The 14947-nt window shown below is 35.9% G+C and overlaps 1 protein-coding gene across 1 annotated transcript in view; it reads left to right on the top strand.

Moving 5' to 3' along the window:
- The window catches only part of SHISA9 (shisa family member 9), a 174178-nt gene that overhangs the window by 1915 nt on the left and 157316 nt on the right, over positions 1–14947 (top strand). Inside the window, exon 2 of the mRNA XM_023936636.2 lies at positions 5824–5951. Coding sequence (XP_023792404.1) covers positions 5824–5951 — 128 coding nt within the window. The remainder of the gene's footprint in view (positions 1–5823; positions 5952–14947) is intronic.

Here is a 14947-nt window from a genome sequence, read left to right as displayed (position 1 = left end):
GAAATGAACAGAGAAAGTCACAGAAATATTCCTGACAATGCATCACCAGTCCATGAGCTATTATTTGCTATTTATAAACTGGCTGATATGGATATGCTTTACTACTGAGGAAAAAAGCATGTTGCAGAAATTTTAGTCAACAGCGTGTGTCAGTGATACTTCTGCAAAGATGGTTTTTGTTGAGGAAGGTATGCTAATCCTTTAAACTCTTTGCATATAAATTGAGAAAAACAATACATAGGTCCCAATTTATTTTTTAAATTTTAATCTACAGAGCTTGTTTGCGAAAAGCTCTCCCTTGTTTCAGTTTCTCTCTATAGTGTCTCTGTGCAGGCAAAAAAAAGAGGGCTCATAACAATCACAAAGCCCAGCATAGAGTGAAATTACAGCCACCCCTGCAGATTATGGCTTAAATAGGTCCTGCTTCTGTGAGTAGAAATATTTGCTATCTAAAGTACAAGTGTGAAGTATTCTAAAAGGATATTCTGTCTCAGTTTATGGAGGTATAATTATGGGAGATTCTGATACCCTTCAGTCATGTATGCATAAAGATTAGGTTTCTGAAGTGGGTCTCAGCAAAGGTCGTCTCTTACCTTGATTACTTAACAGTGTCTGTGATCTTGTACATGAAACTGTTCAAGGCAGGATTATATAGAAACTTGGAAAGTCATGATCACATGGGAAAACAGTCACCCACTCAGTACACATAATAGCTAGTCATGTTCTGAAAAGGATCTATAGCTTTTTTTTTTTTTAAAAAAAGTTCTCTCTTATTCCAGTTGTGGGATGGGTTTAATATTAATTTGAAAAGGAATTAGATTTGTAAATCCCTTTGGCAATCTATAAATATATTCATTGAGTGAAGAATTGAAGTAACCTCTTAGTCCTCCAGTGAGTGTTTAACTAAAATGTTCCATTCTAGCTCATTTTACACTAGTAATGTTCTGAAAAAAGGCTGTAATGTTTAAAAAATAATTTATCTGTTCAAACACTTAGTATCAACAATTGATATATGTAGGCTGTGTTCATAGTCACTTTCTTTTAATAACATTCATCACTACAATATCAGAAAAACAAAACAAAAAAGAACACCTCCTATGTTTTTTTTTTTTCTGTACTGAACCTTATTAATAAGCAGAAGTTTAATGCATCAAGAGTGTTAGGTAGGCCAAAGCAAAAGTACTAAGTGTTACTCCATTTTGTCTGTCAGCAAGAAACGCATAGGGAATGATTTGTCATCTATCCCTTTAGCTAATATTGTCTCCTTTCTCTTGCCTAGCCAATGGCTACATGAAACATTTGAATCCCCTTCATTTCTATGAACAAATTCACCTAGAAAAGAGATAGCACTGCTTATCAAAAAAGACAATGCATAATGGAAAATTATTTTTTTGGGGGGAGGCTGATTTTTTAAGATAAATGAACAACTGAGTACAAGTGGTGTAAATGATATATTTCCATTTTTGATTTACTAAAAATATTTCAAAATATGAACAGAGACCTGACACATGGAAATAAGAATATTGACTTCTAAATAGGAAGCAAAACTGTGCCACACTTTTTAATTCCTTGCATTACTTCATCTTACAGTCAGTAGAATCTGCTGCTGAAGTAAGACTCTGGTGTGTGGAAGAGTGGTACAACATTAATAAAACTTTATTAACTAAGCATAGTTTCCATACAGCTGCCTTTAATTAAATTTTGTTAAGTATTATACCAAAACAAACCAAGAACACTCCATTAACTGAACTTCATTTAATGCTATTAACTGAATTTTCCTGGAATATTTGACAATGAAAAAAGCATTTAATGTATTTAATTAGTGAAAAAAATCCATAGGAAAAAGTCTCTAAGTCTCTTTAGTAAAAAAGTCAAGACTTGTACTTTTTTAGAGAACTTGTTACTTCCTTTTGTTTTCAGGAAACAAGTCAGGTATGGCACGGTTGACATTTTCTTTCTGTTGGCATGGAACTCTAAATTTGGAAGATGAACGTGGAGAGGGGAGTACAGCATTAGCTCTGCATGGTGTACTTAATTTTAGACTTTGCATGTTTTGTTTCTCCTGATTTTAAAATCTGTTCCTTGATGTTAAAAGGAGATGAGTATTCCTTTCAGCTACAGTGTTCAAGACTAAGCAGTAATACTAGTATCCAGAACAGCTTTTCCTTTCCCCTCCTGTTTTTGAGGAGAATAAGGAAATCAGATGGTGTAGGAGGGAGCTATGGCAGAGGGAGGGAACGTGGCAGTGTGTGCATGAGAGGACAGATTTGATCTGCCTGCTGAAGCAGACCAGGAGCTTTGTTAGGCATATGAGGGCAGCACATTCTTGCTGCTTAAGACTACACCAGTGGGTCTGGCAGGCTCCATCAGTTCAAGTGGAGAATTGTCTCTCAAAAATGAATAGAAAATGAAAAAGCTTTACCTCTGTTGCATGGAGGAGATTATTCTGCAAATACAACTGCACCTTTGTATTCTTCTGTAATCCTTTTGGAGAATGTGCAAACAAACCAGGAATTGAAAGGACAATGTTTACAATCGTGCTCTTATGCTGTAACTCCTGTTTTTTAAAACAGTGCTTCTGACAGTGTGCTAGCACTCTTCCAAATATTGTGAACTATCTGAGCTCTTCTTTCTTCTGTCACAAGGAAGAAAGTACCCAGTGCTGAGTTCAGGAGTGGAGTCTTTTATTGATCATTTAAAAGACATGCTGTTGGGGCCAAAAATACCCTGTCTTGCCAAAATCCTGAATCCTGTGTGTGAAATTATTTCCCTTATGGGTTTTGACACAGTTTTGGAGGCAAAATATGACAAGTGACCTTTCATGAAATGACCTGTGTTTCAGCTTCTTTCAGCTTGTACCCATAAGGGAAATGCCTGGCTCCACATGCTTTCTAACACCCCAAACCGGTATTATGTATCCAGAAAGAAAAATCTTATGTCAAGAGAAATGCTGAAGTTTTGTGATACTTGAATAGTTTTGGGCAGTGAACTCCTAGGTACATAACACTTCTCCACTTTTGTAATGCTGCAATCAATATCACTGCACAATTAATGATATTGCTCCCTGATTAGAAAGTTATCTTGCACTTTGCGTTTCCTTTAAAAATCATCCAGTAGGTAAAGGTGTAGGTAAAGACCCTCTGTGCAACTTTTCCTTTTCAATGGGACTGATTATAACAATTTCTTCAGATAATGAACAAAATCTCCATGACTATATTTAGGTGAGACAAATGCATGAAGTTATTTTAAAATGTCTCCTGGCCTATGTGGAATTTTTCAAAGCAAACATCTGTTCAAGGATTTTGTCATGTGCTGGGGAAAAAGCCTCCCTTTATCCAATTCATTATATGGTTAAATCCCTAAAAGAACAAAATGCAGGTACAGCATTTCCTTTGTACTTCAGTGATACTGAAGCTGCTACACATTTTTAACTCTCTCTGACATCAGTAGAGAATCCGGACATGCTGTCAGTTACATGAAATATTCTGCCCTGAGAAGACTGTACAACTTTGGCTAACACAGTATAGGTGCTGTGTTATTAAAAACAGAACTTGATGGTGAGTAGTTCATCTTTTCTTAATACAGAAGAAGGAATTGGACAGGTAATTCCTTGACAACCATTTGAAAAAGCCACCCTGAATGGGTAGAAACTTAGCATCTTCATAGAAAGGCAGTAGTTCATCTGCTTTCATACAGGGTGTTATTTAAAGCCTACAGCAAATAGTATCTACCATCAGATTAAGAGCAATGAGGAAAAGATTTCTGAAAACCCACTCTCACAAAGTTGGGAAATACTTAGATCTCACAGTTTTAACTCCCACACTGGAGTTAGGAACTTTATTTATTTTCCCCTCCCAGAAATGTGTCCAGCTGCCTCTGGAATTAGAATTAATACTGATGTCAATAATTTCCTTTGTATAGAGACACATTTGCATAAATTGACTGGATATTAATCGTTTTGGTCCCCACTTATTTTAAATGGCTTTTGCAATATAATGCTTTCCTTTTGCATAATTTCTACACGTCTTTGTGAGATCTCTTCTGTTGAATTTTTATTATTCTGCTATGTAGGCCAGCTCTGCTATTTCTGCTGTATAAGCACTGCTTCAAATGGGAGCATTACTCTGATACCATTAATCATGTGGTTACTGTCTTCTGACCTTTTCCAGGATCAACAGAGTATTCTCTAACATGTTGATCACAACTGTAACTAATATTTTAATAACATAATGTTAGCCATAAACACAAGAAAATATCAGTACTGTTCAGCTGTGTACTCAAGCAATGTTCCAGCAATCTGGAAGCAAGATCCAGCTCAGGATTTCTCTCTGTAACTTAAAATGAAGCTACCTACTTTTTAATATTTAAAAGTATAGTGTTGCTTGATTGAGAAATCATAATGTCACAGAAGTACAGTGGAGCTGGATGGCACTTTCCCTGGCTTTCACCAAGGAATGTGCTTACTTTTTTTAAAAAAATATTTATTATTTTATAATCTAATTCTTGATGCAGTATCTGGGACACTATATAATTTTGCAGAAAATTAAACTAAACTGGGCATAGTGCCCAGAAAATGTGTCCACACCCTTAAAAAATTGCTCAAGAGGTCTAAAAATTAAAAACAATAAGACAAAAGGGAGGTAAATAACGGTTCATGATGCATTGACTTGAATAAACAACATTTGCACTAAACCCTGAAGACACTGGTAACACATACTACAGCTTTCCTTTGTCTAAGGCAGCAGCTTCTACAGGTGAGCCAATTATTTCCTAGCGCACAGTAGTTCAGCAGGTAGCTCTGGCACATGAGGGCTAATCCTGCTCCTATGGAACTCTGGCAAAATAGCACAGGCTCACAGACACAGTTAGCTGTTGCCATGCTGGGAGTTTCAGAGCTTTAAACTTGGGCAGTAACTCCAGCTCAACAGGGCTGATCCAGGTGTGTGTGTTTATCCACGTGCCTAAGGATGGCCTTACACTCAGCAGGCCACTCGCCAGTGGAACTGGTCCTTCCACAGTCACCAGAGCAGGATGAGTCTGTCGGATTGCCTGGAGCTCTGCAGGGCATGCCCACAGCCAGCACCAGCTGGGCCTGGCCTAACCGAGGAACCTTTTGCTTACTCCCTCTTTGCTAACACAAAGCTTTTATCCTGTTTCTGAACTGCCTTCAAAGGAGCAAGGAGTGTTCCTGTGCAAGCTTTACTCTTTGTTAAAGACTAGGACACTCACAGAAGTTAGAAAAAGACCTTTTTGATCTCCCCCTCCGGATGAGAAATCCTTAAATCCCTGCTTATTGGATTTCTGCGTGGAAGTTCTATGATTTTTCAACTTGAGTGACATTTTTGAATAAAAACTGTGAAGACCACTGTGTTGTGTGTGCTAATTGCAAGTGCATGTGTGAGAATTTCCTTTGAAATTAGTAATCTAGGTGTGAAGATAAGCAGTTTGTGGAAAGGTGTAGCCATGGGCTAGGTGCTGAGGTTGCTCAGCTTAACCAAAATGGCAATTGTGTTATTGAGCACATGCAGTGGTAGAACTCTACAAGGCTCAAGGATCCTTGTAAATTATATTCCTCCAAAGCCAAGACACCTAAAGAACTTAATGTGTCTCTGTGTTTTACTTCAAGCACAGTAAGACAACCTAAAAAGAGCCTAAGGTGTGAAGTCTCACAATGAATTTACTTCCCTGCATTTACTGTGATGGGAGCTGGTTTCTCCAGCAGACATTATGATTGACTGCATTGCAAACTGAGCTAGATCTTGGAACATATTGTTAATGTCTTACAGATTTTGCAGATTCATTCTGGTTTTGTTTGGTTTTCAGGGCTCTTGCTGATGTTATGCGACCTCAAGGTCCTTGTACAACAGATCATATGGAAAGAGATCTAAACATTGTAGTACACGTGCAGCATTACGAAAACATGGAGACGAGACCTCCTCCAAATAACTTACGTAAGTTGCATTTCAACTTTATCAATAGCTGGAATGCTGGCACTGAAAAGAGCATTATTAAACTCATATTGCTGAATGTCAAATGAGGATCTAGAAGACATGGGTTCTTGCAAATCAGAAATATTAATTTTCTCAGAATTAGAAAAGTTTCAGTGAGTGAAATAAATTTTGAATAGAAAAATTAGTTATTATATTTAGTTTTAATTTTCTTGGTTGACTAATACTGGTTTTGTATCTTTGTCTTCTTCTACCTGTTATTTTTGCTCAGCTCATCACCCTTTGCCTTAGTCTGTGTTTCCTTATACCAAAATACAAATTGTTATAGTTACAGCTGAATTTAACAATATGTTTCATAGGGCTGTAACATCCAGTAGCAAAGTGGTCTCATTAGGCTGTTAGATCACATCCACTAGTATAATAGTCAAATACTTCCCTGGATAGCATCAAGTTGTATGTGGTTTTCATTTTCTCAAGGGAAAGATGAGAAGATTATTATTTTAAGTTTTACATAGTATTTTTATTCTGTATCTGCTATTACATGTTTACGTTACTGAAGGCAAGAAAAAAGTGAACCTTGGAGCTAGAAAGGATGAGATATGGTGATATTTCAAATGGTTCCGAAATCCTAGGCAATTTATTTCCCAGTCTCTATTAGAACACAGTACAGATCTTTCTCATGCTCAGATACATGTTTCTCTTGTCATAATGCCACTGCAAATTTAATTTGGATACTTATTTATGTAACTCATATTCAACAGTATCTTAAAAATATACACATATATATACATATATGCTTAAATTATGTATATATTTACAAAATCAAGTTTAATATATTTATAAAATAAAAAGGTATCATTCAGGAAAGTTTAAATTGTTAGGCAGTGAGTGACTTTATACTGTGCTGTAGATCAGTTTAGATGTGCATTTTACTGCAAGTATACTTTTTCTGCATTGGTATTTGCATTTTGAAACATTTAAATTATGTGCACTCCTCTTTTTCTTAACTCTAGAAAGAAAGTTTACCTGTATTTGGAGCTCTGTTTGGACTGCAGATATTGGTGTGCTTTTTTTGTGAAAGGGTGTAAAGACAATGGGAGAAAGAACAGCTCCACGTGCTGCCTGCACTGCTGGTGCCTGCTTTGGGGGGAGTCTGATGGCCATTCCTTATGTGCATCCTTACAGAGTAATGGGAGACAAAACTGTGCCCTCGAATAAAGGTGCCACATACAGGGAGATGTGACATCTCATCATGTGACACCTCATCTATCTGCCCTGCTCTCCAGTAAAGAGCTTCCACCTGGGGCTCTGCAGATGTGCAGTGCAGTGAGGGAAGCATACACCTTACCTGTGTAAAAACACCACCTCTGGAGGGGTACCTAGGCTGCTCTCTCAGTCAGAGGTGCTCCAACACCCTGCACTTTGACTTCTGAAGGGATAATAATGATGTGAATGTGCACTGCATCTCTTTGCTCCTTGCTGATGTCTGATCCTTCCCATGACCATGTTTGCAGAAATGGTACCAAATAGTAATGAAGTTTGGGTCCATTATTTTCTCTCACATGTAAAGTGTTTATTCAGAATCACAGTTAATGAAGGAACCAGAATGTAAAGAGGTTCTTGCTGCATTGAATTTATCTAGATTTTTGAAATGATCACACTGAAATATTTTGTTTAAAACTCTTTGTGTATACACTACAATATGCAACTAACACAGCAAGCTTTTAAACTCATTGTTTCTCGGATTTGAATTCAGATTTAAACATTGCTTCTAGGACCTCTTGCATATAAATGAAAGTCAGGGACACATAGGTACTGCATCAAGGAGGAGAAAAAAACCAACACCTTTAATGGGATGTTGGTTTATGCTGACCCCAGACATCCATACCACCTCTGTCTCAGAATACGCCCCTCTGGCACAGAGGGAAGAATTATATGTGAAGCAGCTCTTGCACCACTGCAATTTACAGCACAGAAGCACTGCTGCTACTTTGGAGCTGTCCTAATCTCTTGGGTCATGTAGAGGGGCAGTCCCAAAAATGCCTTTTATGCATCTCAGGCAGTCCTGCTACTGAAGGAAACCTCAGAAGCCAGCAGCTCTGGTGGTAATTGTTTCAGTCTTTAATCAACTTTATGCATTAAGTCAATCATTTTAGATTGTTAAGTGCAAAGCTTCAAGTGGTGAAATTACTCAAGGCATTTTCTAACCAATATTGCATACATTTACTTCATAGCAAGGGAATTCAGTTTTTGCTTTGTATTTGTTTTGTATTTGTTGCCTTTTTATTCTCATAAACTCATGCAAAACATGACTAAATGACCTACTAGAATTAGCCAGAACATCACAAGTGATTGAAGTCTGTTGAAAACGCGCATTTATGGCACAGGAAAAAAGTCTTTATATAAAGACAAAACTGTTAAGACAAAATTTTCCAGGATCAGTATCTTAGGTATTCAGAATTTTATTGTGAAGTTGTTAAACATTGCAAGAGTGGATACTACAGACAGAAACTTGGGTAGTGTAGCACCCAAAGTGTAGTTACCTACTACCATGGCTGGAAAAATGTCAGGCTTTTTCAGGGTGCTTTTAAATAACCAAATAAATTAGACTGAATCACAGTTTTCATAGAAATTCTATTCCAGATCTTATACAGAGAAAATGAAATTGTGTAAAATTATTGCATCATAGACTTTAATACTAATTTTTAAAGTTTTCTAAGTTACCACTTTATCTACTTGCCATCTCATAATGAGACTTAATTATTTGAGGCTGATGTACTTTTCACATTGATCCATAAGTATGAACAGGGCAGGAGGAATTTCTTATTCATTACGTATCCCTTCCATACCGTGTCTTTCAGACAAGCTGTTGAAAGCCAAACATTATTAAAAATGTTCTAATTTGAATGTTCATTTGCTCTTTCTTGAAAACATTTTGCTGATGTTACCAACACATTCTGAAAGTGTTTTGTGAAGGGAAGCTCTTTTGTCAAAATGACAAACTTCACATGATCTCTGACACTGAAAATGAGTGTGTTTCTGTTTTTGAACTGTTTGTTACCGGAGGAGAAGGATTTTCTCTGCTGCCTGCAGCTATTTGCCAGAACTCACAGGCCAGTGGAAGCCCAAAAGCTCTTTTCAGAGTCTTGCTGTTTACTCAGTTTCTTGTCCCTTCTTTTTTTGATACTCAGAAAAATCCAGACATATTGGAGGTTCCGGAAAAACACTGATTTTTTTTCTTTGCACATATGAAACCAGACAACCTAGATGATATTTACTAAAAGTTATTTTGTCCTTAGTGGTTGTTATCATTATTTTCTTCCAGTACTGTGCTTTCCGTAGGATTGCTTTTCTCTTATTCCCCTTCATTCATACACATTAGGATGTTGTGGTGCTTTGTAAACAAGCAACAGGTATCTATCAAAAAGTGTAGCATTCAAGTCTTCTAACATGAGATGTTAAATAAAAGAAAGTAAAAAAGTTATGTTAAAAACATCAAACCAAAAGCAAACCTTTCTGCAGAATTTGAGTTGTTGTGTTAATCACTGACTTGAAAGAATCTTAAGAAAGCAGCACAATCAAGGTATTCTTTTCTCTTCTTGTTTTGTTTTGTTTTTTTACTTTTTTTTCTTATTGTGTTAGAAGTAAGGGATTTATTTAACTTGTTGGGATTATAACACTGATGGAGTGGGAGTTAGGAGGCTTCATAGCTACATCCTCATTTCTGAAACGTGATTACTGCTATTATTTCTGATTCATGATCCATGATAGCAGAGTGAAAAAATACTTCAGTTGGTGCAATTCACAGTCACTTTTCCTAATGATCAGTAAAAGCTCTGTTACTCTTTCCCAAGAACCACAAGAACCAGCTTGCACTAGTTTTACATTTAAACCATTTATGCAGGCTCACATGATAAAGGTGATTTTAAAAGGAAGCCAATTATAGATTAAGAAGCTTTTTAAGATGAAAAATGCTTTTAGTTAGCTTGAAATCTATGAATTATTTTTTTATTTTGAATTTAACTTTAAAAATGGATTTTAAACACATGATCCAAAGAAGGAAATGTTTCAAATAGCCAGTTTTAATACTGTCTAAAGATTTGCAGCACATGTGATTAAAATGACCTTCTAAAAAATATATTCAGAGTGGTGTTTGCTGCTGCATTCGATTGTCAGTTGTCCTGGATACTGACTAACAACAAATGCTAATGCTAAAACAAAGCTATTACATCTCTATAACTGGTTCCTTATGATAAGTTAACTTTTGTTTTTTCTTTATTTCTGTGTTGAGACAGTAGGCATTTAAATAGGAGGGTATTTTTTTGAAGTCCTTGTACATTGGAATAAAAATTCTGTATTGTATATTCCATTCTTCTTCCCATTTCTGCTCATAGAAGCTCAGTCTATGTTTTCCAGTGACAGGAATTGTCACTAGTTTGCCATTGTGAATATAAAATTTGCAAGAATATTTTTCAGTCTTTCATTACTAGTGAATAAGCTTTTTTTGTTGTTGTCTTTGGCAAACTAATTATTTTTATGTTTAACATGCATAACATGTTTAAATCAGATGATTCATTGTCTTGCATTGCCTAAATATAACTCCTACTGTTGGTCATTGGAAATGAGCAGGGAGACAGGGAGACTTACTAAGAAACTTTGGTAAAGAGAAGTCCTGTTCAAAATGTAAAGCTCATCAAACATGAGAACTAATTTGTTTACACAGTAACTGTGGACAATTAATTGCATGATATTGAAGAAATGGTAGTTGAGGATGAGCAGCATTACTGTACCATTGTGCTTCTGGCAACAGGGGCCTTGCGACTCCACCAAACCCCTTGTTGGGACAGAGGCTTGCAAAATGCAAAGGATTGAGCAAATAACAATATTTGGCTTCCTTAGTGTCTGGGTTGTTTGTTTGCAGTGAAATGCTTTTTTAGGCCTGGCTTTGTGCATGGGTTTAGCCCAGAGGAATGGCACTGTTTTCTTCATAAACTTTAATTGTTTGCTAACCTGCTCAGTTGGAAGGAAAAGAGACTGAAAAGTTACGCTGTGAAGACATGTTCTATGATAGAAAGATGGACAACATGACTAAGTTTTCAGCCAAGAAAAAGATAGTTTGAGTAGACTGACAGAAGGAGTGAAGTATTCCTGATGGAATGCTCCAAGACAGTAAAGAACGAGGGAGAATACATGGGCCAGCTTAACTGGAGGATGTCCTTCGTGCACAGGAGTTTACCGTGCTGTGACAGAGGGGACTGTAGTCAGCGATACTGGGAACTTGCTTACATTTAAAGCCTTATTCTTTGCTGCTGGTGTGAAAAACTCATTTTACTGGGGTTTCTGTGATCTATACGGGAAACACCTTAACACAAAAAAAATCTGATAATTCAGATTAAATTCCTGAGCTAAACACAAGTTTGGCTTGCAGTCAACCCTGGGAGAGAGCTGCTTATGGCATTCTGATTGTAATATACAGAAAAGAGGACAAAGTCCACATTTAAGTGATGTATTTTACAAACTAATCATCCAAGTAAAAGCCCACACTACTATCACCAGCCATGTCAAAAGAAATAGAGTATATTTAAATGTAAGTTCAGTTTGAGGTTAGAAGCTGCAAGCTGCTTTGTGACAGCTATCGAGACTTTTTTAAACCTTTAAATTAATTTCTACTTACTGACTTAAACTAAAATCTTGCTACAAGTACAACTTCAAAGCATTACCAAATGACTGATAGAATTTTATATATATATTATACAGCTACAGCTATAACAATGCATTCCAGATACCCAGAGCTTCCATGCTGAAATCCAAATTTCCCATATAAATATACTCTGAAAATCTATTCCTCTTGCAACTCAGTCATTGAAAAACAGTTTAATCAGTTCTGAATGTCTGTTTAGCCTCACAATCATTAATATAAAGCGTTTCTAATTTACATTAAGATTTTAATTTAGATGCATGATGCTGATTTATAAGAAGACGCTCTGAAACTTCTTGAAACACCAATGAATATTTTCAAGGAAATTAATTACAACCTGAGAATGAGAGATTCTGGGGTTGTTTAGGAAATACAAAAAGTAAACCAAATGAAATATCTCATTTGTCATTGACTGTTGGTAGATTTCATCAATTATTTTTTAAAAAAACAGGATTATTTTGAATATGTTACTATATATCATACAAAATATCTATTTATTTGTATCTACACCAATCTTGATGAAGTGTACTATGTCAGAACTCTGGTATTGCTTCTACCAGACTGTTAATTCTGTGCCTTTGGAATCATCCTGTTTGCTTGATCTGGCAAATGAATGAAATGGAAATCAAAAGCAATAGTAAGTATAAAATTTTGCATGAACAGGACTGAGGAATTTGGTTTGTAATCAAATCAGACTGTGAACTTAACATCATTCCATATGTTCAGTAGGTCTCTTCTTTGTTCTAAAATATTTCTTGAAATTCTATGATTTCAAGAAATCCTATGGATCCTACATGCAATTTTAGGTTTGAGTTGTATTGGGTAGGTCTTCATAAGCTCTGCTGCATATAAGGATTTCCATTAGACTGCACAGTGAAGTTTTTTCTGTTTCTTCATTTATTGTACAATAAGAACAATGAGATTGGATTACTGCCTTGCATCCTATCATTTACTTCTATTCAGCTTTTAATTCAGAGAAACCATTTGACATATCTTAATAAACATATTCATCAATGTAAAATGTATGTGGGAGAAATACAGTCAGTCACTGACGTCTTTTAGTGCAAGAATTAACATTATGGCAATAAAAATATTAAGAAAATATTTTTGCATTTTATAGTGCATTTAAAAGGCGGAATGATTATTTAATAAAATAAAAGTATTGGTATGACAAAAGAGAGCATTGCTGTACTAGACTATTATATAGCAGCTTTGAGTCACACACCAACAGACTTCAAGAACACATCTGAAGGATGAGACTCATTTTGCTGTCATTGGGGTGCAGACTTGTACTTTGAAATGTTGCCCAATGGTGCATGGATGCATTCACCATCTACAAAATGAGAAGTTAAATATCTTTGGATAACAGTGATGTATTTCCCTTATGATTTCACTTTCACTTTGAAATCTAAATTTTACTTAAAAATTTTGATTAATGAGGTGCTATTCCTATTATATACTGAATTTGATATAAATTTGTATTTTGTTGTTAGACAGGCACACCAGAAAACAGTATTTTCATTGTTGAATAACTTCCAGCACCAGATATTCCCACTAGTAACCACAACTGTCAGCAATATCAATCATCAGTGCTTCATGTCTGTTGTAATCTTTCGTGTCACTGGGATTCTTGATGTCAAAAACTGGTACAGAAAACACTGCCAATCTAGTAGGAATAATGTTTGAAAAAAACCCACAAACCATCAACACAACCTTTTGATGATTGTGTTCTGCCAGAAGTGTGCTCATCAAAATTAAGAAGGATAGAGACTGATGCACCTTCTTTTTAATATGGTAAGAGTCATCTCACTGAAAGGCAAACAAAAACTACCTTTTGCTTTCATTGTTGGTTTCCCCTCACACAAACTATGCTTGCATTTTTCATGCCAAAACAACATTGTTCTTAACTGTTGACTTAGAGCTTAATCATCGCTCTAAATCCTTGAACTCCCACCCTCATATTTTATCTCAAAAGTCATAGATTTGTAACAAAAATGACAAAAACTTAAATTCACAAATAGATCAGTTCTGTCTGCGTATGCAGGTGCAAGCATTAAACTGGTATATTCACAGCTGTAAAGATAACTTTTTATCATTTTGGCTGTGCAAAACTTTGGTACTGTATTTTAAATGTTAAAATGCTCTCATCAGAAATTTAACATTCTGTAAAATCTATTCCCTCCTAATTTTTCAATCAGTCATCCCAACTTTCCTAAGCAGAATCAGTGCAGTGGTTACACAATAAAGAAGAAGAGGTTGGCTGCATACATTAAAAAGCTTATGAATACAAATCCCAATATTATGAGGCAATTGTGAGATGTTACTCAGGGAGAGACTTGGAAGACCAACTTCAATCTACAGTTTCAATCATAAATGATTTTCAGTACTTTGTTCTATGCTCTCTGCTTTACATTATAAATCTCCTTGAAATGTACGTATTGGCTCTGATTCCAGTTTTATTATCATAAGATAAAGTCAAGAAGGGAACTGAGTGTGTTGAATATTTATGGACTAACTTTTTTGTTGATTTTTATAATAGAAAAAATAGTTGGAAAAAAATCTCTGGAACCACGCTAGAAAACTGCATTGATAATCATTCCCAGATGATTACAATGCGGATTTGAATTTAATCTTGAATTTTTAGTTATCTAAATAGCTTTTAAGATTACTTCAGTAACATAATTTTTGTTTCATCTCATACATACATTTAAGCATCATGTCTGTTTGCCCAAGCTTAAGGCTATAACTATACTTCTGGATCTGTGATGGATTTGCAGCATAATCTAAAATAATCCAATTGCTGTTTACTATTCACTCTTCGTCAATTGGAGAAAATGCACATTTGATAAATAGCTGTGAGCATACACAAAAGGGAATGAACATAACTAAGTCTGGACATTATTTGAGTTAGCACTTGTTAAGCTTGAAGTGTCCACAATAGACTCTCAAAAGCAGAGCAGTATTAACACTGAAAAGTTGGTTTTCATTGTGTTAGTTCACCCTTTACACTCCACAGCACCAGCTAAGAGAAAAAAAACCCCAGCCTTTACCATGTAGACCCTCGCTCTACAAGGGCTAATCTGATCACTTTTGAACGGCTTTATCATTTTCTCTCACTGTGTTCTCTACACATACTGAACCTTGTGCTTCCTATTGCTGTCCCTTCTGCTGGCTGTAACGAGCTGCTCTGTACCTACAAACTCTGATGCTGCTGGATGGGATTGTTTCAGGAAGCCTGCAATAAGCTGTTCTGGCCAACACAGCTAAGAATGCCACAACACAGAAAGTGCAGCCAATGCCT

This window comes from Cyanistes caeruleus, chromosome 17 (assembly GCF_971803275.1).
Source record: "Cyanistes caeruleus chromosome 17, bCyaCae1.hap1.1, whole genome shotgun sequence".
Classification (NCBI taxonomy): Eukaryota; Metazoa; Chordata; class Aves; order Passeriformes; family Paridae; genus Cyanistes; species Cyanistes caeruleus.
Note: the sequence above shows the minus strand (reverse complement) of the source record. Positions and strands in the feature narration are given on the sequence as shown.